The sequence below is a fragment of the Miniopterus schreibersii genome, assembly GCF_964146895.1.
Source record: "Miniopterus schreibersii genome assembly, chromosome: 12".
In the NCBI taxonomy this organism is placed as follows: Eukaryota; Metazoa; Chordata; class Mammalia; order Chiroptera; family Miniopteridae; genus Miniopterus; species Miniopterus schreibersii.
In genome coordinates this window covers 15568810-15594426 of record NC_138112.1, presented here as the reverse complement: position 1 = coordinate 15594426, position 25617 = coordinate 15568810, and the positions used below count along the sequence as shown (strand labels likewise).

At 33.7% G+C, this 25617-nt stretch overlaps 1 protein-coding gene across 6 annotated transcripts in view; it reads right to left on the bottom strand.

The window, feature by feature from the left end:
• Positions 1-561: 561 nt before the first annotated feature.
• Positions 562-25617, bottom strand: part of DCUN1D5 (defective in cullin neddylation 1 domain containing 5) — a 29243-nt gene continuing 4187 nt past the window's right edge. For 4 of the 6 annotated variants that reach the window (XM_081152802.1, XM_081152804.1, XM_081152805.1 and 1 more), the window contains 6 exons: positions 22016-22086; positions 21511-21602; positions 4540-4648; positions 4348-4452; positions 2331-2433; positions 562-909 (listed from right to left, as the gene is read on the bottom strand). In XM_081152802.1, coding sequence (XP_081008928.1) covers positions 854-909; positions 2331-2433; positions 4348-4452; positions 4540-4648; positions 21511-21602; positions 22016-22086 — 536 coding nt within the window. In that variant the 3' untranslated portion in view covers positions 562-853. The remainder of the gene's footprint in view (positions 910-2330; positions 2434-4347; positions 4453-4539; positions 4649-21510; positions 21603-22015; positions 22087-25617) is intronic. The other 2 variants (XM_081152807.1, XM_081152806.1) reach the window with 1 other exon arrangement.

Below are 25617 nucleotides of genomic sequence, written 5' to 3'. Positions count from 1 at the left end.
TACACATACCACTAATAACAACGACAACACTGATCTTAATTCTCTCCTAAGGCTGTCTGATTTGTCTGGTTCTGAGGTCGTTAATATATGAGCTTTGCTCTTTCAAATATAAATGGTACTTTTAAACTGACAGAATACAGAAAATGTAAAATTCACATTAAGAATATATATGAAACGCTGACTTATGCTGACAATACTAGTTAACGGTTGGAAAACAAAAAACTGGGCATCATCTTCCCAATTCCAAACTTTTCAGATAAAGTATGTGCATAAGACCATGGCAGCTTTCACAGAAAACCAGAGCTGAAAGTTGGAGCACTTCCAATATCCAAAAATGTATTTGCTGCATCACAAAATCATTAAACCATAAGTCAAGGCCAGTAAGTATTCTTCCTAATTGTGCAGAGATGAATACATTAAGCCATACCATCAGCAGACTACATTGCCAAATATTAAGATTATTTAAAATCTTTTAAATTCCACAAATTCATGGTGAATAAAACCTCTAAAATTCAAGAATTAAAATTTACAAAAATAAATACCACTCTGACACTCAAGGGACATCTTCACTTTAAGGCCTTTATCACAAATCTGAATCTTTATTGTTCTGAAATAAATGTTATAAACATAACTCAAAACAAAAACTTCAATATTCAGTCTCAGAAGAGGTGTGGCACAAGGCCCATCACATGTAACAAGAAAACTTCCTTTAAAAAAAAAAAAAGAAAAAAAAAAGTACTATGAGAAGTCTTTCATATGAATAAAAATGCACCCTTTGGAGTTCTTCCTCATCTCATTAGCTTGCATACACGCAGGAATCAAAAGGTTTGCATTTTCTTCACTATAGTTCTTGCTATGATGTCTGACGGACTTTTTGCCACTCAACAAATTCATCGAGAAGAACGGGCCCTAGAAATAAAGAAACAATTTTTGTTAGAATTCAGTGAACTCATCTCTCTAACAATAAAACAAATAAAACAAGCTCCCCACAAGTTCTGTGGTAACAAGGAACTGACGCTTGCCCCTTTTAGGTGTTTTGCTTCCAGCCTCTCTTCTACTTAATGGTGCTGTCTTAGCATTTTCTTTTATGACATAAGGGACTTTTTCCACAATGGGTATCTGTAGCAACTTCCTTGTGAAGGTTTAAGTGTTCATGAACTCTCCAGTAACTAAATCAATGTTAACCTCTTCCTTTTTCCAACTGCCCATAGAATTTGCCTCTTAATTCTTTAAAAATCTGAAAGGTGTTAAACATAGTATTTCTATGTTACCTCACCAAGAAGTATGTAAGCTTGTTGAAGGGGTGTCCATAGTACAGACATATGGTTCCAGTAACAGGACCTAGTATAAATCTGCACACAAAGCAAGTGCCTAATAAAGACATTTTTATAATGCCTGGAGTTTAAACTCATTTACCTACAGAAGCCAGCCAGGTAGGCAATTTAAACGAGCTGTTTACTTTTATTAAATGTAGGAAAACATATAATTGCCCTATTATTCTTAAAACACACAACCCTGTGGTAGTCTCTATTTTTCTCCTGCTTTTGAAAGACTGTAAGATAAATAGCAAACAAGCACCATAATAAATGGCAACTGAAAAGCAACCTAGTTGTTGGCATAGCACCAAACTGGAAAGCAAGTCCAGCATAAGCCACTACTTGGCTCCAGCCACTATTTCCTATGGAAGAATATAGGTACACATTTTAGAAAAAGCTTTCAAGTTAATATAAGCTTTTTCTATTATAGCTGATGTTTTGCTTTCCTATTTTTTAAAATCATGACTGTACTTTTCTTCCACAGAAAAATGCCAGGAAAGGCAGAAACGAAGCAGAATTTTAGCTTCTCGATACAAAAATTATAATTTAAATTAAGCTTTATAATGATCTGTTACTAAGAAATTAAAAATATCAGCACAGATTTTATAATACTGCTCAATCTAAGCTCTCTGCCTACCTTCTAACCTGTCACCCCCCGACATTTCCCACATATTAAATAATAAATGTTACTTTTACAAAGTTTAAATCCTTTATGGTAATGCTACGCAAACGCATATTCTCATTTAATAGTTTAAAAATTTTTATTTTCGCCGGGCCAGTGTGGCGTAGTGCTTGAGTGTCAACCCATGAACCTGGAGATCACAGTATGATTCCTGGACAGGGCACATGCCCAGGATGTGGCTTTGATCCCCAGTAGGGAGCATGCAGGAGGCAGCGCTTTATGATTCTCTCTCATCACTGATGCTTCTCTCTCTCTCTCTCCTTTCCTCAATCTGAAAATCAATAAATACATATTTTAAAAAATTTCTTTTCATAAGAAAACATTATACTTACAAGCACCATCTTCATCATAGTTACTAAGATCGGCATGGACTGTTCTGCTGAATTCTAATACATTGTACCACTGATCTTTGTTCATAACACGATACTTTGATTGCTGTAGAAAATGATATAAATATTTGAATTATAGAACAAGCGTTATTCATTAGGGCTTGACTTTAATAAATCTAGTTATATTTTGTAATTTGTTTTTCCTAAAACATTTATTCCTCTTTTAAATTATTTGTGTTTTTAAGAGAATCCTCAGGGCCCTGGCTGGTGTGGCTCAGTGGCTGGAACACCAGCTGTGCACTGAAGGGTCTCAGGTTCGATTCCGTCAAGGGCATGTACCTGGGTTGCAGGTTTGATCCCCGGCCCCAGTTGGGGCATGTGCAGGAGGCACCAATCGATGTGTCTCTCTCACACAGATGTTTCTCTCTTTCCCCCACTCTGTTCCCTCCCTCTACTCCCTCTAAAAAATCAATGGAAAAAATATCCTCTGGTAAGGAAAGGAGAAAATCCTCAGGGGCATTTACATATTAACATCGTTTCCCCTCCCCTTATTTTTCTTTCATTTTTGAAGAATAACAAGCACACTGGGGTACTAATGAATTTTTACCTATGTAGATATTTGTGTAAACACAAATGAGATCAAGATATACAATATTTTCTATACCCAGTATGTTCCCTTGTGCTTTTTCCAGTAATTCATTTCTTTGCATGAGATTTACTGTGGCTACATTGTAAAGTTGGCATCTATGGAGGCAGTGGAGAAAGACTATAAGCATGGGTTCAAATCCCACTTCTGCCACTCAACTGAGTAACCTTAGGGAAGGTTACTTAACAACAGAACACATCTCCTCATTTGCTAATGGGGATAAAATGTAATTCAAAATGGTGTTATAAAGATTTAAAAAGAGCCCTAGCCAGTGTGGCAGTTGGTTGGAGTGCCATCCCTTACACCAAAAGGTAGTGGGTTCAATTCCTGGTCAGGGCACATTCATTCTCTCTCTCCCTCTAAAACTAAAAAAAAAAAAAGACCAAAAAAAAAAGACGACGACTTAAAAAGATAGTATGCCAAGCACCCTCAACTGGATAACAAGCGTTTGACAGTATTTAGTCCTTTCAGTTCCCTTTAGATATGAATATTTTTATATTCAGTTATATTTATTTTTGCCTAGACTACTAATAGGAGGAAGATTAGTAACATCCATCAAAAACATCTACTTATATTAAGTTTAAAGATTTAAGTGTGCACAAAGCCCATTCACATAAGACCTTTTCATACCACTGTCTCTTATCACAAGCTTTAAACAAAACTACTCTGGGGAACTTGCTTTATAAGAAATTATTTTCAAAGCAAAAAAGGAGAAGGATCTATACTTCAAGGAATGTTGAGAACGATACCAAAAAAAACTGAAATTGAAAAGGCACAAAAACAGACAGAAAAACCAAAGAAAGCAATGGGGAAAAAAAGAACAGTATCTTCTTTAAACCACTGCCTATAGTAGGTGATTTGAGAAACCTTCTAAAAGAGTACTTCCTGCATAAATTCAGCATACATTTTTACTGATCAGTACACCATTATAGTCACCCTTGTATTTGTGGACATCAAATATTAAAAGCTTTATTACTGTAATTGGTTCTTATGTGGATTTCAGCCTAGCTCCTGTGTAATAGAAATAAATCTGATTTAGAAACTTAAGATTTGTGCACTCACATCAATTTTCTCCTGCCAACAGCCAAAGAAACTACTTTTGTATGACGACTGTGCTAAAATTATTTCTTGTAGGTTTATTTTTTAATGGAGAGTGAGGGAGAAGGGTTAAAATAACTATGTACAGAATATATTACTGACCATAAACTTGTGTCTAAAAATGACAGCAGGTGTGTACACATTTTAACAGAAAGTTTCTACTAAAGCCTATTTTTTTAAAGTGTAGTATTAAAAATCTATATGTTTTTCCTCAAAGATATGTTTCCAAACAGATTAAATTTTAAAATAATATTTTAAAAATAAAAACATACATACCTCTAGGTACTGGTAAAATACTGAAAACAGTGGCCATGTCCTCCCAAGCAGAAGAGCTAACATAGATTTAGCAGTATCGATATCAAGGCTTCTCTGATCTTTATCCTAAAGTATAAGTAAATACATTTTCATAAGTGTGGCCTAAGATTAAAAAAATATATTAAAATGATGAAACATGGGTATTCCACTTACCCTTGCAAAATCAAAGGCATATCTGTAGATATTCTTAAACGAAGAAATATCATTCAACTGTGAGCGCAAAAAGTCAAATTTGTTCTGTAACTTTTCTGTGCAGTCACACCTTAAATTTAAAAAAATCAAACAGATTATATAATAAAGAAAATTAAATAAAAAAGCACTTTTAGAGGTCTGAAAGAATGCATTAAGAAAAAAAGTGAAAGCAATATAATATGAAATTATTAATTTAGGTTTAAAATTCTCTGATTCAAAATTTAGTATTACAAACAAATCTGTTATCTTGTATCTACCAATGCAAGAAAAACGAAAAAAGGAAAAAAACCCTGGAAACCAATAAAAGTTCACTCAAGTCACTTCTATTTTTTTTAAAAAAAGCACAAAAACCCCCAAAACTCCAATAAAGCTACAAATGTCTCTTAAAAAGAGATGTATTAAAATGTATTAAATGCTTTTAGCAAATGGCAGAACAAATGAAATTAATCAGGCCTCTGTTACATATTTCATTGGAAAGTTCTTAGGCACCAACTTGGTGACAGATTAACCATGAGTAGTTTTAAAAGTTTAGGATGTTGTATTGAGGAAATTAATACATCATATTAGTGGTTCATTCATAAATTCAGATTCCTACATTTTTAGTGAACAAAAAATAGAGGAAAATCAGTGGCAACAGTTATTTCAAATCAGATACATATAAATGCAAAGAATGCAAACAAGTTATACATGTTATTTCTAAAGATAAGATATTGACTTTAACTCTCACTGGGTTGATATTTTCTACTATTTAGCAAGAAGCAAGCAAGCCTTTCACAACTGGCCCAAATCTCCTGTTACATCTCCTGCCAGGTCCCAATATCCTTACTGTGTATTCCAGTTATATTTCACTTACCATTCCCAAATGCCACAACTATGCTTTAGTTCATATTATTTTCCTCTATTTGAAATGCTATTCCAACATTTTCACTAAATATTACTCATCAAAACCTCACATTTTGCCATCTCTGAGAGACCATCTGACTTCCTTCAATCAAATTAGTTGTGCCATCTACTGGGATCCACAGTTATTTCACTCAAAATTGAATTTTAGTACTCATCAGATAGTATAGGCACCTAGCATTCTCAGATTTAACTAAGACTTTCAGTATTCTAAATCAATAATGTGACATGGGGTAACTTATAATTTTATTAAGGTGTAGGTATTTTGAATAAATTTCTAATGTGGCTTAAATCTTGCATTCCTAAAATAAGATGAATTTGGCCATGGTACCAGTTAATACATTGCTAGTTTTTGGGGTTTTCTGCTATGCTCCAAGTGAGACTGGCTTATAAATTTAATTCTAGCACATTCTCTTTGCTAGTTTTGACAACAAGCTTATAACATAAGCCTCGGAAAAATAAAAAGCATTATTACCTTTATTTTGTTTTCTGAAAAAGTTTACTGAATATTGGAAATAATAGCTAGCATTTGTTCAAACTCAGGTGAACAACCACCTGGGCCTTTTCACTAACGAAAGAAGAGCACTTTTAACCACTAAATCAGCATTTTTAATGGTTATACAACCATTCAGATTTTCTATTTCTTTTTCAATCACTTTTGGTCATTTATATACTTTTCTGATAACTTATTTCATACAATTTTATTTAACTATGTTGATTAAAATTATTTATAACAATTTCTAATATACATTATAATATAGTTTTGCCTTTTCTTTGATTGTCTTGACCATCTTGCCAGACTTTCTTAATTCTCTCAATTTTAGCTTTGCTTTTTATTTTACTAATGTCTGGACATCTTTTCATGTCCTTTTGCCTCTTTCTTTGGGTGGATCCTTTTTCTAACTCCTTAAATTAGATATTAACTCATTTGGTTTCAGACTTTTTTCTCTTTTAAGGCTAGACCTCCCTCTAAGTATAAATTTAGCTTCAGCCACAGTTTTGACAAGTATCACAGCTTTGATTATTCACTTGTAAATGACGCCTTGCCAAGAGATTTCAGAGGAGTGGTATAAAAGTCTTACCAGAATAAGTTTGAGAGAGAGTAAGAGAGGAATTGGAGAAAAAAGTATAGACAAATCCTTTCAAAGAGTTTGGTCCTAAAAGGGGACAGAGAAAAGAAGAACTAACTAGAGTCAGGTTTGGCTGGGGGGGGGAGGGGGGCGCGGCAGGGGGGAGAAGGGTAAATATTAGGAGAAGTAGCCTACACATTACAGCGCTGCTTTTTTAATAGATTAAAGAAACAACTTCCACTTGCAGGAAGATGAAGTAAATGTACTTTTCCCTATCTCTCCCGCTAATTCAACTAAAAGCCCTAGACATTATATATAAAACAAGCATAAGAAGATTTCTGAGAAATAATACAACAGTGAGTTCCCTGGGTCTTCTTTCTGCCTCATCTATCCCAGACTTAGAGCTAAAGAAGTCAGCAAATCAAAAATGCCAATGGGGCAGGCAGAAAACAAACAAAAACAAAAACACCAAAAAAGTCTGTTTTCCCTCTAGCCAAAAGCAAGCAGCCTAGCAAGGCAGAAAACTTTTAGGAAAAAAACAACATTCTTTTTCAGTCAAACACCACAGAAAAAAGTGTGGCTCAAGCCCCACCAATGCCTGCAAAGATTGAATGGGGACCTGAATGGTCCATCCTCACCAGTATATAAGGATGTCTCCCTCTCAACTCCTGCAGTGTCAATGGAAACCACAAGTAGAACATGAACTTCTCCCACACCAGGTAAGAAGGAGCAGCCAATCCTCCACTGCCCTTGGGCAGTGACCAAGGAGGACTTGTGGAGAGTCAAGGCTTTCACGATCACTGCAGGAACAAAGCCACCACCCTAGTAGTGTTAGTAGAGACTTTATGGGGAACAAGAAGGTATCAGTGGAGGCCTAGTGGGGACCTGGAACTCTTGTGCCTGCCAATGAGATGTCAATGGATGAAGAGCAGAGAACTTCGATTTCTACCTACACCTGGAAACAATGAGGCAGTGGCCACCACTTCTCCTGCCCAAGTGGAGTGAGAGGAAGCTAGCTAAAACAGACGGTTTAAATAAGATCCAGAGTTTCATTAGTATAATACTCAAAAGTTCCAGGTTTCAATAAAAATGTTTCAATCATCAATTGTGAACACAAATGAAGACGTCTCAGCAAAGAAATACAAAATCTAAGGAAAAAAAAAGTAACATGTAAAAAAGAACCAAATGGTAATTTGTGAATTGTAAAATACAGGACAGACTTAAGCCCTTAACATTAAATGTAAGTAGCCTAAATATTACAATTAGAAGACAGAACTGGACAGAGTGCATTAAAAAACAACAACAAAAAAACACACACCCACAAAGACCCAACTATATGCTATCTAGAAAAAAGAAACTGACTTCAAATATAATATAGGCAGAATGAAAGTAAAAGAATGAAAAATAACATATACGGAAATAATCATAAGAAAGGATGAGTGACTATATTAGTACCAGCTGATGAAGAGTTTAGAACAAAAAATTATCAGAAGAATAACATTACAAAAAGATTTAAAAAGGGTTAAGCTCTGGCTGGTGTGGCTGAGTTGGTAGAAGCGTCATCCAGCACACCAACTGATGGGTTTGATTCCCAGTCAGGGCACATCTACGCTGCAGGTTCCATCCCTGGTCAGGGCATGTGTGGGAGGCAGCTGATTGATGTTTCTCTCTCCTTTCCTCTCTCTAAAAATAATCAATTAAAAAATTGTTTTAAATAAATGAAAAAGGTTAATCCATCAAGAAGACATAACAATCCAAAATGTGTATGCACCAAACAAGAGTTGTAAAATATGTGAAGCAAAAACTTTTATTTATTTTGTTAATCCTCACCCGAGGATATTTTTTCTACTGATTTTTAGAGAGAGTGGGGGGGAGAGGGAGGGAGAGGGAGTGGGAGAGAGGAACATCGATGTGAGGCAACCTTGATAGGTTGCCTCCCACATGCGCCCCAACTGGGGCCAGGGATTGAATCTGCAACCCAAGTACGTGCCCTTGACTGGGAATCAAACCCTCAACCCTTTAGTGTGCCAGCCACTGTTCTAACCACTGACCACCACCAGCCAGGGCAACAAAAACTTTTAGAATTGAAAGGAGAAATAAACAAATCTATAACTAGTTAGAAATTTCAATACCTCTCTCTCAGCAATTGACAGAGCCACCAGACAGAATATGAACAAACGCAAAGAATTCAGCAACACTATCAACCAACAGGATCTAACTGACAATAATAGAACATTTTAGTCAATGACAACAAAATACATATTCTTTTCAAGTGCCCCAGAACATAAACCAAGGCAGACCATATTATAAGACATAAAACAAATGTAAACAGATGTGAAAGAACTGAATTGCGAAGGATGTTTTCTGACCACAATGAAACCAAACTAGAAATAACATAAAGATAACAGCAAAATCTCTAAACACTTAGAAAATAAACAGCAAAGTCCTAAATAATCCACAGATGAGAGCATGTCTCAATGAAAACCAAAAAATATGTTAAACTAAATGAAAGTGAAAACACATCAAATTTTGTGAGACACAAAGCAGTGCTGAGGTTATTTACAGTACTAAATGCAAAATTAGAAGAGACAAAAAGTCTCAATCAATAATCAGAGCTCCCAACTTTAGAATGAAAAAAGAAGAGCAAAATAAACCTAAAGCAAGCCGGAGAAAGTAACAGCAGAAACTGATGAAACTGAGAACAGAAAAACGAGAGAGAAAAATCAATGAAACAAAGATTTGATTTTTTGGGAAAAGATTAATATAACTGACGAGTCTCTAGCAAGAATGACAAAGTAAAAAGCGAAGACAAAAGTTACCAACAGGAATAAAACAATGAATATCCTTACAGATTTGCACCTATCAAAAGAATATAAATTTGACAACTTAGATGAAATGGACCAATTCCTTAAAAAACAAAAACTACAACATACACAATATGAAATAAATCATTTGGGTAGCACTATAACTACTAAAGAAATTTAATACAAAATTTTAAAACTTCCGAAAAAGAAATCTTCAGATGGTTTCACTAGAGAATTCTACCGATCTTTAAAAACCAATTCTAAACAATCTCTTTCAGAAAATAAAAGAAAATCTGCCCAATTCATTTTACAAAGCCAGTATTACCTTGACATGAAAATCAGACAAAGACAGTATTAACAATAAATAAATAAATAAATAAAAATAAATAAATAAATAATCCCAAGGAAAAAACTGTAACTATATATGGTGATGATGTTAACTAGACTTCTTGTGGCGATTAGTTTGCAATGTATACAAATATTGAATCGTTATAGTGTATACCTAAAACTGATATAATGTTATATGTCTATTATATCTAAATACTTAAATAAATAGAAAAAATAAAGAAAAAGAAAATTACAGACCAATATCCCTCATGAAAATAGAATTCATCTATATAAAAATGATTAAACACCATGAAAAAGTAGGATTTATTCCAGGTATGCAAGGCTGATTCAATATTCAAAAATCAATGTAACCACAATATTAACAAGATAAAAAAGAAAAACTATGTAATTATGATTTAATGTAAAAGAAGTATTTAAAACTCACAGAAAAATAGAAGATAACTCCCTTAACTTGACAAAGGAACTTCTACAAACAACCTATAGTTAATATACTTTATAGTGATATACTAAATATTTTCCCTTTAAGATGGAGAGTAGGAAAGTATGTCCACTCTCACTACACCACTCAACATAGTGGTAGAAGTTCTAGACAATCCAATATGTGAAGTAAAGGAAATAAAAGACATACAGACTATCCCTGGCTGGTGTTGCCCAGTGGTTAGAGCATTAGCCTGCCCACTGAAGGGTTGTGGGTTCGATTCTCTGTCAAGGGTACATTCCTGGGTTGCAGGTTCAATCCCTGGCCCTGGACTGGGGGGGGGGGCGGGGGCGCAACCAATCCATGTGTCTCTCACATTGATGTCTCTCTCCCTCTTACCTCCCTCCCTCCCTCCCACTATCTCTAAAAATCAATGGAAAAAATATCCCCAGGTGAGGATTAACAAAACCATACAGACCAAAACTAAATACATAAGTAAAAATGTCCCTATTTTATGTCATAACCATGCAACATGATTATGTAGAAAATCTAGGGAATATATACACATAAACAAACCTTAGGAAAAGTGAGTTCAGCAAGGTCACAGGATATAAATATACAAAAATCAATTACACTTCCATATATTAGTAATAAACATGTGAATGCTGAAATTAAAATACTACTACTTACAATGGCTCAAAACACAAATAAAATATTTAGTTGTAATTCTAAGAAAACATGTACAGGACCTGAATGATCTAAACTACACAAGACTGATGAAAGAAATCAAACACCTAAAAAACTGAACCATATCTATCTTCTATGCATTGGAAGACTCAAATAGTAAAGATGTCAATTCTCCCCAAATTCATATGCAATTTAACCAAAATCTCAGTAAGATTTTTTTGTAGATATGAAGGAGCTGGATAGCTATAACAATTTTTAAAAAAGATGAATCAGTATAAGTGATTTCAAGATTTAGTATACACAAGAATATACAACAGGAAAAAGACTCTCCTCAATAAATGCTGGAAAATTGAAGACACATGCAAATAATAATAAAATGAAACGACTTTCTTGCACCATATACAAAAGTAAAGTGAAAATGGATGAAAGACTTCAACGTAAGACCTAAAAAACCATAAAACTCCTAGGAGAAAATGTAGGCAGTCAACTCTTTGACATAGGTCTTAGCATATTTTTTCTTATGCATCTCTGGGCAAGAGCAACAAAAGCAAAACTAAACAAATGAGACTACATCTAACTAAAAAGTTTCTGCACAGCAAAAGAAACCATCAACAAAACAAAAGACAACCTACCGAATGGGAGAAGACATTCACAAATGATATATCAGATAAGGAGTTCATATCCAAAATACATAAAGAAGTAAACCCATACAACTCAACATTAAAAAAACAAAAACAATCCAATTAAAAAATGGGCAGAGGACCTAAATAGGTATTTTTCCAAAGACATACAGATAGACAACAGACCTATAAAAAGGTGTTCAACATCACTAATTATTAAGAAAATGCAAATCAAAACCACAATGAGATTATCACCTCACACCTACAGAATGACTATTACCAAAATGCCAACATGGGCAGAGAACCTGAACAGACACTTCTCCCAAGACGACACATAAATGGCGACAGATATAAGAAAAGTTACGCAATTTCACTAGCTACTAGAAAAGTGTAAATCAAAACTGCAATGAGATACCACATCAAACTTATTAGAATGGCTATTAACAAGACATGTAATAAGTGTTGGAGAGGTTGTGGAGAAAAAGGAACCTTCATTCACTGCTGGTGGGAATGTAAACTAGTAGTCACCATGCAAAACAGTACGGAGGGTCCTCAAAAAATTAATAGAGTTAACATACAAACTGGCACCCCCTCTTCTGGTTACCTACCTGAAAAATTTGAAAACACTTATTCATAAAGATATATGTATCTCTGTGTTCACTGTAGCATTATTCATGGTGGTCAAGACATGGGAATAACCTTAATGTCCTTCAACAGACAATTGGATAAAGAAGATGTGATACATACATACAATGGAATACTACTCAGCCATAAGAAGAGATGAAATACTGCCATTTGTGATACCATGGCTGGATCTCGAGAATATCATGCTAAGTGAAATAAGTCAGACAGAGTAAGTCAAGAACCATATGATTTCATGTATATGTGGGATATAAATCTGAAAGCAACAAATAAACAAACAAGACAAACAAAAGGACAGACAACAGTATGGTTATTACCAGAGGGAAGGGGAGTTGGGAGGATGTAGTAAAGAGTAAAGGAGGTAAACTATATGGTGACAGAACGAGATCTGACTTTGGGTATTAAATACACAATGCAAGATACAGATGATGTATTATAGAATTGTACACTTGAAACCTAATTTTATTAACCAATGTCACCCCAATAAATTTAATAAACAATTTTTTTTATGTAAACAAGTAAGTGTTGGTGAGGATATAGAGAAAAGGGAACCCTCAGGCACTGCTGGTGGGATTGTAAACTAGCGCAGACACTACGGAAAACACCATGTAAATTCTTTTTTTTTTTTTTTAAATATATCTTTATTGATTTCAGAGAGGAAAGGAGAGGGAGAGAGACAGAGAGATAGAAACATCAATGATGAGAGAGTCATTGATCGAGCCCGCAACCTGGGCATGTGCCCTGACCGGGAATCGAACCCTGATCGCCTGGATCCTAGGTCGACGCTTAACCACTGAGCCACGCCCAGGCGGGCACCATGTAGATTCTTTAAAATATTAAAAATAGCCTGCCATATAACCCAACAATTCCACTTCTGGGTATTCATGCAAAGAAAAAGAAAATACTAATTCATTTAAAAGATATATGCACCCCTATGTTCACTGCAGCATTTTTTACAACAGCCAAGATATAGAAGCAATCTTGGTATTCAATGATAGATATATGTATGGGTAAAGAAGGAAAAAAAAAATTACATATATATATATATATATATATATATATATATATATATAAATAAAAAATAGATGTTATTCAGCCATAAAAAAAGAATGAAAGCTTGCTATCTGTGACAACATGGGTGGACTTAGAGGGTATTATGTGAAGTAAAATAAGTCAGAACGTGAAAGATAAATACTGTATGACTTCACAGACATGTGGAATCTAAAAAAACAGAAAAGACTCATGGATACAGAAAACTGATGGCTGCGAGAGAGGAGAAGGGGTGGGGAGATGGGTGAAAAAGGTGAAGGAGAATAAGGGGTACAAAATTCCAGTTATAAAATAAATATGTCATGGGGATATAATGCACATAGGAAATATATATACATATACAGCATTGGGAATATAATCAGTGATATGGTAATAACTTTGTAAGGTGACAGATGGCTACTAGACTTATTGTGGTAAGGTACATAACTGTTTAATCACTATTTTGTACATCTGAAACTAATAAAATATTCTATGTTAACTACACTTGAATAATAACAAAAGAGATTTAGTATATAGCTACACAAAGCAGACTGTATGGTGTTGGCAGAAGGTTAGGACACAGATTAACAAAACAGTATAGAGGAGCCAGAAACAGGCGCATGCAAATATGTCCACCTGATTTTTTATAAAGGTGCAAAAGCAATTCAGTAGGGGGTGGGGGAAAAGCTTTATCCACAAAGGTACAAGAGCAAGTGGACATCCATAATCAAAAAAATAAACCAAAACCTACGTCTCACACCATTAAAAAAATTAACTCAAAATGCATCACTAATTTAAATGTAAAATGTAAAAATATAAGCCTCCTAGAAAAAAACTAAGAGAAAATTCTCAGGCTCTAGGGCTAGGCAAAGAAATCTTAGACTTGATACCAAAAACAATCCACAAAAGAAAAAAACTGATAAGCTGGATTTCACCAAAATTAAGAACATCTGCTCTGCAGAAGTCCTTTATAAGAGGATCAAAACACAAGCTACAGAGTAGGAGAAGTTATTTGCAACCACATATCGATGAAGGACTTATTTTTGAATACAGAGAAAACTTTTGAAACTCATCAGTAAAAAATTTATCCACTGTCTCTTAGCCTCTTTCCTCTTTTCCTCAGGCTATCGGTTACTGATTCCTACTTCCTCTTCATCTGTCTCCTTTGTAGCTCATCCATTTAGTTTTAAATCTTTTATGTTTTTTAATTTTAGAAATTAACTTATTTGATATCTGATCATCTGAGACTATTCCTCTTTTTATTTTAAACACATTAAATGTAGATACTTTATACTGACATTGTGCTAATTCAAAACACTAGTCTTAAGGAGTCTGATTCTGAAGTTTAAAATCTGTTTCTCAATATGTTTAGTGTTTTTTTTTATTGTTATTTGTTAATGATCACCGAATATTTTTCTGCAGAAATTGAGGCATGTGTTTAAAATGAATTCTTGTACAGAACTGCTTCCACTGCACATATGGGAGTACTACTTACCTGGGACAATCTAAAATACATCTTTACTTGTGTCATACATATAATGAACGTCATCCCTAAATCTGTGACACAAAAAGCTTTTGACTAGGAATTCTCTCAAGTGGAAGCCCTTCACCTCCAACTGCATGCAGAACCAAGCCAAAGGAATCAAGTCTCCATCAACTGGGTAGGTTTGGCATCAATGACCTAATGTGGGAATTTTTGAGGTGATTCCAACCCAACTTAGGACATGCAATTTGTCTCCTGTTCCTAACACCATGATAGGTTCACAGCCAGGCCCTGACTAGGAATAAGTAGGTATCCTCAGGGAAAATGCCAGTTTCATAAATCTCTATGGAATCACCATCTCTGGTCATTTCTTGCCTGATTATTTCCCTTCACTTATAGTCAAGTCCAGGCATGTATGTTTTCATATTTTATCCAACATTTAAGTGTTTTACACAAGAAAAGGTCTCTTTGCACATATGGTCTGCTATACTGCCAGAAATTGAAGTGAAAATTTGGATTAGTTAACCTTTGTGTGGGGTCTAGTTCTGTACATATGAATGTAAAATGTTTCATGCAGAAACAAGAAAAATTTTTATTATTTATTAAAAATTTATTACTACTTCAATAAGTGCCTTCTACAAGAGCAAAATTTCTTCATTAAGGGGAAAATGAAGCTTTAATGAAAGATGAAAATGCAGTTAACTTCTACCAGAAAGATATGCAAAAGAAACAAATTCTCAGATTATATGCTACTATAACACTGTTTGAAAATCTGCACATGAAGTCTTCCAGACCTCTAGAGTTATGAGTTGAGAATGTATAGAGGGTGTTACATTTTAAGCAACTAGTTACATGTACTCCCTACATTTAGAAGTTCTTCCTCTCACAACCACCAGAGTTTGAAAATCATTCTCCTAGCACAACACAGGGCCTAGCATACAGAAGCATTCAAAAAGTATTTGTTAAATAAAAATATGAATACCAAAAATAAACCACAAAGTAGATAATATATTTATTCATTTATAGGAAATTTCAAAATTCCTATCTGGGGAAAGGTTAGTGAATAATTGTAGTTAAAACAAAATTGTAAAGTGCATATAACAGTAGCTGACAAGTCACCAAGGAGATAAGAATCCAAGGAATTACAAATATTTTACATTCCAGAGGTATACAAGGAAACAGTGTTACTTACGACGTGATCTCAGTAAGCATAAGACACAGATAAAATGAAGAACAAAGGTTCAAGTCAAAGAGTGTGGTTAAAATTCCAACTTCTCTATTTCAGCTATGTGGCTTTAGGCAAGTTATTTAACTTTTTCAGTCTCAGTTTCCTCATTTTAAAACAGTAACAATAGACAATCCAGAGATTAAATGAGCATACATGTGTTAAAAGCCTAGCACAGTTCTGAGAGTGATATGCTCCTTTTAGGGCAAACAGCTTAAAAATCTCCCCCCACACGGTGGCTCTCTCCAAACTATGCCATACCAATCCTAGCAGTCTAAGTCTTGAGAAGAGAAAGAATCTAACAGAATAACTGATAATTAATGTTTTCTACTTGAAGAATGAAAAAATAAGAGCACAACTTCCACATTTATTACCAACATCACAGACACTGTGAAAGGACCTAGCAAAACCGGTGAATGGTTAGCAGTCACTAACACAATTCTTACATTTAATCTAGCCCAAAATAGACTCAGTAGAATTAACGTCAATACCTCTTAACTTGGAAGTTTAGAAAAAATATTTCCCCTGAACTACAAAGAAGTAATGCATACTTTACTATCATGTCGTGGAAAGCAAGAGTGAGTTTTTTGAATAACAAAAAAACCCCACAGATTTTTAGGGAACACTGGCACAATATGTTACCACTCTCCAAGGCGACTGCAGTTAGAATGAGTGGAAATGGGTTTAGTTTCAACATTAGGTCTTGGAAATTGATTTCCTGAGTACATGTATCCCCGCTTTTCGAAAGTTTCCATGATGCCATTTTGTTTTTATGAAAGACTTATATAGTACTACCTGTTGTCAATAACCAAAAGGAATCTAAAAAGGATTTCTGCTTTTCAGAATCAGCCAGTGAGTTTTGCAGAGATCCTTTCCAGAGGCAGTGCGAACCAAGCTAGCGCCACCAAGCTTCTCCCCCAGGAACTACACTTAACATCTCAACATTAGGTTGCCATAGTCAAGAACTGCATGTGTGAGCATCTGTGTTTATCTTGACTTATTGTGTGCACCCGTTAGCAAAATATGTCCTAAGGTATGAGAAAAATCTGGGAGCGCTCATAGGGGTGTTAATGCTTAGCTTTATTTTTGGGACCTGGGAACTCTCAAAAATTTTTTCATGGTAACTGCTTCTTTCTTTGCTTTATGCCACTTCGGCCTACAAAAGGTTTTACAGGAATGCTCTGCTTTTGGATAGCCAGGTAAACCTGTATTAACAAGGGAGGCTTTCAAATTTGTGTCATTAAAGACTTTAAAAGAAATTCTCACTAATGTATTAAATCTAAGTGAAATTCTTTCATCATCAGTAAGTCCCAATTAGTATGCTCTGACAGAGAGACAGGAAACAGGAAAAATTTTATTCACAAAGTTCTGGATTTAGAACTTTCTCTGAGTCAGGTCTATTGACCAGAACAATACAATCCACTTATGGAGGTATTTGGAAATGTGGAGGGGGGGCATTTAAAAATTGTTATGATGACCCTGGGGGAGAGAAGAAAGGATACTAATGGCAATTAGTAGTCAGGCCCAGAACACTCAAGGAATGGTAGTCACACACCACACATGCATCCCATATACCCTACTCTTCCAAAGTCATCAAAAAAAGGTATAAATGCTCCCCATACCTCTCTCCCCTAAAGAAAGTTAAGCTAGATCATTACCTTCAATCTTCAATTTCCAGGCTCAATATGGAGACCACATGGTACACAACTTAAACCTACTGACAGGCAGCTTAGTTACCACCGTTCTTGTCAGATACTATCTTCTTGCCTCTTCTTTTCAGTGTCATAATATCAAGTACAGTCTTTTCAAAGTTCTGTGCTCAATTTTCTTCACCATCATGGTATTTAACCTTTGCTTCAACACCAAAGCTAGCAGATATGAGAAAAGTTCTCCACTCTAGTAAGGTGTGACAGAACAAAAATGTGCAAGTATCCCTGGAATCCTGAATCCATAGATGCAAGGAAGGGGAAGATCCATATGCAATATTTTGGGTGTAGCAGCGTAAGTGCATCTTAATGGGGAAAAGGCCCACAGTTTTCATAAGGTTCTCAAGAGTCTACGACCTTTAAACATTAAAACAACTGCTCTGTTGAAAACCACCCCAAAAATCTTTGATGATTCCTGTGCTCAAAAATTTCTGATGATTTCCCAATATCTATAACATGCCTTAAACTCTCAACATGTTAGCAAAAGCCCTCCAAAATGTAGCCATTATCCCAACTACCTGGAATTTAAACAATTCCATCTATTTTCTTCATGTACCATTTGAGTGTAACAAACCAGACCACTCTCAAACATATGCTTTCCTTTCTCAAAGCTCTGATCACAATTTCCTCTCCAGAAACAAATTTCCTACATCCTCAATTATCAAAATCCTAGTCATTCTTCAAGGTCCAGTTCAAGTGCCACATCTATAAAGATTTTCCTGTCTATTCAGCTAAAATTAACCTATGAGCAGCTGTGCTTCCACAGTATTTTGTATTTTTAATCTAGCATTTGTCACATTCTACCTAGATTTGTGGTTACAGTATTATAATGCCTTCCTTGCTCTATTAGAATGTAACTAGAGGGCATGAGCCATGTCTTATGCCTCACTGAAATCACCAGTAAGTGGTACACATTACATAATACAGGTGCTTAAACATCCACTAAATTAAGTCCAATTTGGAGAAATTTAAATATTATTAAGCAATGATAAAAACTACATAGAGCAAAATACCCAGAAATAATATGGCAATTACATCCCCTAAAACTTACAAAATGGCCATTCTAGTAAAATTAAATGTCAATTCATACCCAAAAGTTCATTCACATGAAAGAGAAAGACAATTTATATTTGAAAAGTCTGCATGAATAAACAACTTTAAAACAAATGTAAAACAAAATTCTGAAAACTATTAAGCATTATACAATTACAGATTTTAAATAATCATGATTACTATAGTGCACTATCCTTGACCACAGTATATGTTTTAACTACAAGACTGTTCCTATTCTTTAGCAGAGCTCCATTAAGTTTTCTAAGGGTTAAGATTAATTAATTTGAAACAACTGATAACTATATTCAGATAATTTAGGAACCATCAAATAACTATGCACAGGTTAAATAGTAAAAATATGAAATATCTATAAAGGGAATCAAGTCTGTGAGGTTTTACATTTTGTGATTATAATATAAAACCAAATATACCAGACAACTATAAATTTAAATTTTAAACTTATACAGGTTCCTTTCTCTCTCTTGGTTTAAATTTTAAACTATTTTATTCTTAGCCAGTTTTTTTACAAGATTCAGGGAATAAAAGGACTTAGCCAACTGAGAAAAGATGCTTTGTATAGTTGACCTTTGAACAATAAGGGTTTGAACTGTGCAGGTCCATTTGTATGCAATTTTTTTCAATAACTATATTAAATACGCATAACATCCACAGTGCTTTGTATCATGTAAGACAATATTGATGTAGGTACTGACAGACAATTCATCTAGTAAACCAACGACATAAGTGTATGGTATGAGAAACACAGGCAAGTACAGTAAATGTATTTTCTCTTCCTTGTAATTTTCATAACATTTTCTTTTCTCTAGCTTACTTTATTGTAAGAATAACATATATAATAAAACTGACAAAATATGTATTAATCAACTGTTTATGTTATCAATAAGGCTTCCAGTGAAAAAGTAGGCTATTAGTAAAGTTTTTGGGGAGTCAAAAGTTATACATAGATTTTTTTACTGTACGAGGGTCAATGCAGTAAACCCCCCACACGCTGTTCAAGGGTGAATGGGAGAGACCAACTATTTTTGCAGTCAAGTGTGCCGGTCTAATTTGAATAGTTTCAAGGCTATATAGCAAAGGGTTCTAGGCAGATGGACAGGAAATAATAAATGAATGAAACAGAAACCTCTAATTCAATTTTAAGTGCTATATAATTGCTTTTATTTTGTATAGTTTATGAACTTCCTATAGGAAAGTTGTGTTAATAAAAAATATGTTCATGGGTTAGTCAATTTCTATCCTTGGATCCAAGACCATATGCTGCTAATTATTCAAGAGTAAATATTAAAAATACTTTGTGTTTACACATTTCTGCTATACAAAGGCGATATATACCAAGTTATGCAAAAACATAAACTAAAAACTTTTTGGTTTAAAAATATATTCAAAACAGCATATGAAAAAAGCAGTAAGCATAGTACAAAAAACAGTTATAGTGCTAAAAATGTCTTACAATTAATAAGCCATGTTTCAACTGATATACATTTCAATAAAACAGACTGAGCTATGTAAAACTAGTTTATATTCCTTGCATACTCTTTTATATACGTATTTTATCTTTCTCTAAAAAGCCAATTAAAGGTAGAAAATAGGCCAAAGAATTTCATAATCAACATTATTTTAATATGGCATGTTATGACACCTAGATAAATGACAGAATTCAGTCTTGGCTGTAAGCACTATGATTTTAAAAGTTAATAATGGCTTTCTATTTTATAAAGAATGCTAACATATACAAAAGAATGTCCAAGTGAAAGTACAGTATGGTAGACTGGTAATCTACCAAATTCTAGGTCCTCGCTCTCCCACAAAGGAGCTATGTAAACTTTAGCAAGTATTTTCTTTACCTCTTTGAGTCTCAGACTCTTTATCTCACCATACATAATGGAAGTGTGAGGGTTGATTTTATATTCTATTCTAGAAATTATGATTTGGTTCATATGAGCAAGGTTTTCACCGAAATATAATCTGTATATTAATGCTGGTTAAACAGGAGAATTACAAAGCATTACGCACTGAAAATTCAAATAGGAAGATTTAAGTTCTATATGAACAAATACTTAAAAAATAACCAGGTATTTTGAAATTTAAAGACAGGCAAACGAGGAGTAAAGAACAGTTAAATATGTTAATAAAGCATAATCAGAACAGGAAAACATATGGCTAAATAAGTGCCCAATTTTTGGCTCAAAGATATTATAAATTAATGATTCCTCTACTTTAGAATATTGATAACATCCTGCATGAATATGAAAAGCATGATATAAAATTACCACATAATTACTAACCGATTCTGAAACTAAGCCTACTTTACTCTGGACAGTCAGTATCAAATTATTTTTATAAAGAAGCAATTCTACACCTTATGTAAGTATTCAAAGGCAGCATGTTAATACTACTATAAAATGGCTACAGGTTGCAGGGGAGTCATACAGCATTTCTACTTATGTTCTTTATGAGATTTGGCAAAAAAGAATTAATGAGAGTGCTGTATAACTCTATCTTCAAATTTCATCTTTAGATCAAATATAAAATTGAAGAGGAAAGAGAGGTGGCCCCAGCGCTTAGAACTGACCAAAGAACAAACTCCTTACGTAGTAGATTTCTATATTCAGAGAAGGAAATCTTTTATTACTCAAACAACCCGTGAGTAAATAACTTTCATCATGGATCTCTTAATTCACCCACCAAGAGTCAATGAATTTTAACAGGACTATACTAAGGTTCCTTATTAGACAATACAAAAAATGAGGTCTGTTCATTTTGCCAAATCATAATATAAATTTTGTCAATCCTAAACTGATTGTAATAGATCAAACCAATTTGATTATATAAAGTGAAACCTTACTCCTGAAAATTACAAAGCACAATATATCAATTAAGATCTTCAAATAGCCCATCAAGTTTGTTTTTTAAAAAAATATCTTACTGTAATGAAGTCATCCCCTTTAACCATTCTTCCTTGGTAAAAAATCCCATGCTTTCAGCCTCCAATTTCCACGCTAAAACTAACATAATAATCTGGAAAGAACAGAACATAAAGGATAGGGGAAAAGTCAGCATAGAGATAATCATGTCTATATTTATCATGGAGAGCATTTTATACAACTATTTCCTTTTTTCAAATATTAAACAGTACAACCTTTGGGTTTATAAACTATAAAGAAATTTAGATGGACCAATTTCTTAAAAGTAAAAAGTTCTAACAGTTTCTGAAGGTAGAATCATCCTCACTCTATTACAAATGACATTTGTACCAAGAAAGAGAACTTGGACCCAATTTAAATTGATTAAAAATATCCTAAAGAAAAATTTACAATAATAAACATGAAGAAACAAAATCTTCATGTAAGATTAAAGTGTCCCAATTTTTAGAAATTTATGAATATGCTATACCCCACTTGTATTCCATTCTACTTAAAAATAAAACATACATTTTCAGGTTCAACACCAATGTCTTCACAAAATTTTTCCATTCCTTCTGGCCCTACAACTTCATCAGGACCTTCAAAGACAAAAATAATTTATATATTTTATTGTTATAATTTAATACCAACATAAAACAAGCCACTATGCAAAAGGCATCTATGAATATACAACATTTTTGCAAATAACTGAATTTGAATTTTGACATATCTTTGATAAAGTATAAATATTTGCTATAGAATTTAAACTTTGAAATATCCTTAAAATACATTACAAAATAAAGAAAATAAAGAATAAAGCAGCATTAATATCAGTCACTAGTTTGCACAATAACTTGAACTATCCATTAAAAAAATACTTATCAAGAACCTCTCTAAAGAAACTGTTGGCAATGCATAAATATAAAGTAACATTAGAAGGTGTAAGCTCCTTACTCTTCTAGAATGTGCCAGTACCAATCCACAATTTAAGACAATAATCAGAGGAGAATATCTGTTTAGTTACTAAAACAGAAGGTCATTCATTACACTTCTGAAATATACCCAAATAAAATTTAAAACTTTAATAAAAAGATACACATATTATAAAAATAATAACTTAAGGATATTACTACATTCCAATTCCAGAGTGATATTTTCTTTATTATTTTGGTTCTCAAATAAACAGCAAAGCATGAGTTATGTCACTATATGTAGAAACAAAAGTTTAATCCTTCAATTAGCTTGTCTATCATTTGTCCAAAAATTAACAATACTTGTTTCCTATTTTTCTCCCTTAGTAAAGGTAAATATAAGTCAATACACCAATTCCCCCTTTTTTTAATGTTATCACAAAATATAATAATTACATCATTGTTAGGTATTTTTGGGACTGGATAAGATTAAAACAAATGTGTGACATGGGTAGACTGTGAGGGCACTATGCTAAGTGAAGTCAGTCAGACAGAAAAAGACAAATACTGTATGATTGATTAACTTATATGTGGACTATACATTAAAAAACAAACAAACAAAAAGTCAACCTCAAGAACCAAACTCATAAATATAGAGAACAGATCGGTGATTGCCAAAGGTGGGAGTACAGAGTAGGCAAAATGGGTAAAGATGGTCAAAAGCACAAACTTCCAGTTATAAAATAAGTCCTGGGATGTAATATAGCATAGTGACTATAGTTAATAATACTGTATTATATACTTGAAAGTCACTAAAAGTGTAGATATTAAAAGTCCTCACCACAAAAAAATTTTTTTTGTAACTATGTGGTGATAGATGTTAACTAGACTTATTTTGGTGGTCATTTTGTAATATATACATATAACGAATAATCACTATGCTCTACACCTGAAACTAATATAATGATATGTCTCAATTTTAAAAGACTAAAACAATATGAAATATAATAGAAATATTTTCACTTGGCTTTTGAAAATATAGTCCTGAAATATTAAATTAGCCAAACGAAACTTGTTTTCCTTTCTTAAGGACTAAAAATACTCCGCTTTACTAATCATAAACTAAACCAAGGCAGCTCAGGTGGCACTTTATATCACCATCATTAGTTCATAAACGCAACATGAAGCTAACGTCCTTAGGTTTGTCTTAACAGACGAACGCAGTCATCCAGTACATGGCCAATGTACTCTTACTGTTTCAGATGGGATCCAGGCTGCTAAGATGATGTGGTCTGAACCAGAGCCCTTTTCAATTTTTTTGGTTTAAATATATACTGCACTTATTTATGCAGTGAGGTGCTGAAAGGTGAAGAGGGTGACAATTACCGGAAACTTTCACTTCCTAATATAAACCTGAAGGATTTTTTAACTAGATGTGTTAGGTAATTTAAAAAGCACACATATACAATAAAGCTGTTAAAAATATATCTGAATATGCATTCTTATATATGGTTTGGATGAAAGTAAACATTAGATAAAAAATTGAGTAGAAGAAAACAAAGGTTTTTTTTAAGGCATGATAAGAATATATTCTAAATTTTTCTATGCAACAAAAAAGCTGACTTGCTCCTGAAGCTGCCACCATTAGTAACTAGAAGAGAAAGCTGAGGCCTTTGTCAAGAAATATCAGTTACTGTTATAAAATATAGCCTCCCTAGAAACTGTGATATCAGTGATTAAAATTAGATTAGACTCAAGTTAAATTGTTATACTAAGATATTAAGATACATATAAGACCTTTCTGTAAATGTTAAGTGACTTTCCCAAAGTAATGCAAATAGTAATAGATCTAAATCTAAAACAAGGTCTATACCAATGTCCTTTTCCCAGATTGCATACTGTTAATTATTCTTCTTAAAACATACTCTTCCAATAAAACTACCCCCAGGGAGCCAAATTTAACTAACTTTCAGACAAAAACCAGGTTTCCAATCAACTTAAAAAGCTATGGAAATGATTTAGTTCACTCAACCAGCTTGATACTTTATTAGGGCTATGCAATTCTATCCCTATTTTTGATTCTTTATAAGACTTTAAAAGTGCCTTTTCACTTTCCATGTGTTTTGTTTAGTAATAGGCCCAGTATGAATCCTTGCTAATTTAATTATCAGTCAAGATGAGAGGTCCTGTGAAAGGGCAAAACCATCAGGCTTATCACATATGATGTATTAATATTATATTAACAAGATTAGTGGTAAAATATTTTAAAACTAAAAAAAAAAATCAGTTTTCAGAAAACCTTTTTTTTTTTTTTAAATAACTATAAAGATATGTTCCTGGCTATGTCTGTAGAGCCTAAAACCATGTCAGCCATAGCAAATGATCAGGGGAAAAAAACTATGCTAAATGAATGACTCAGCATCTTCAACATGAGCTACATATGAGCAATATTGGTAATTCTGGAACAGTACTGGCAAACATATACAACCAGTAAATCTGGTGCTGGAATACTATTACTCTTTTAATAATTGCTAACATGTATTGAGTTTTGATTATATGCCAGATACTGTGCTAAATGCTTTACATGTGTTATCTCAGTAGGCACAATTATTGTCTCCATTTTAATGAGGGGCACCCCCATTTTAAGATGGAACAGTAACTATTTAGCAAATACAGTAACTTGTTCCTCTTTGTCATTTAGTTTTCTGCCAATCATAACCTCTAGAGAAGTCTTTCCTAATCACTCTATTTGACAATCCATCCAAACTTTCTCCTTTCTATCCCTGAACCTCACCATAGTTACTACCGTTATAACCCTCCAAAATCTGTAATTATTAATTATCTTTCTTACTTACCTATTTACTGTATATGTCTTCCCACTAGAAGGCAAGTGCCTGAAGGGCAAAGGTCTATCTTAACTGTTCACTACTATACTCTCAGCACTTAGCAGAGTGCCCTGATACATGAGTGCTCAATATTTATTGAATGACTCATTCCATGAATGACAGATCAGTTAACCCCAGTGTACTTACTAATATTTTCTTTGCCAAAGGAAAATAAGTTGCCATATACATGTTTTTTTTAAAAATAAACATTACCAGATAGTGGTAGTTAAAAGCATAGGATCCACAATGAGAATAACCTAGTTTTGAATCTTGGCTCTTGTCATAGCACGATGTTAAGCAAATTACTTAATCTAAGCATCAGTTTTCTCATCTA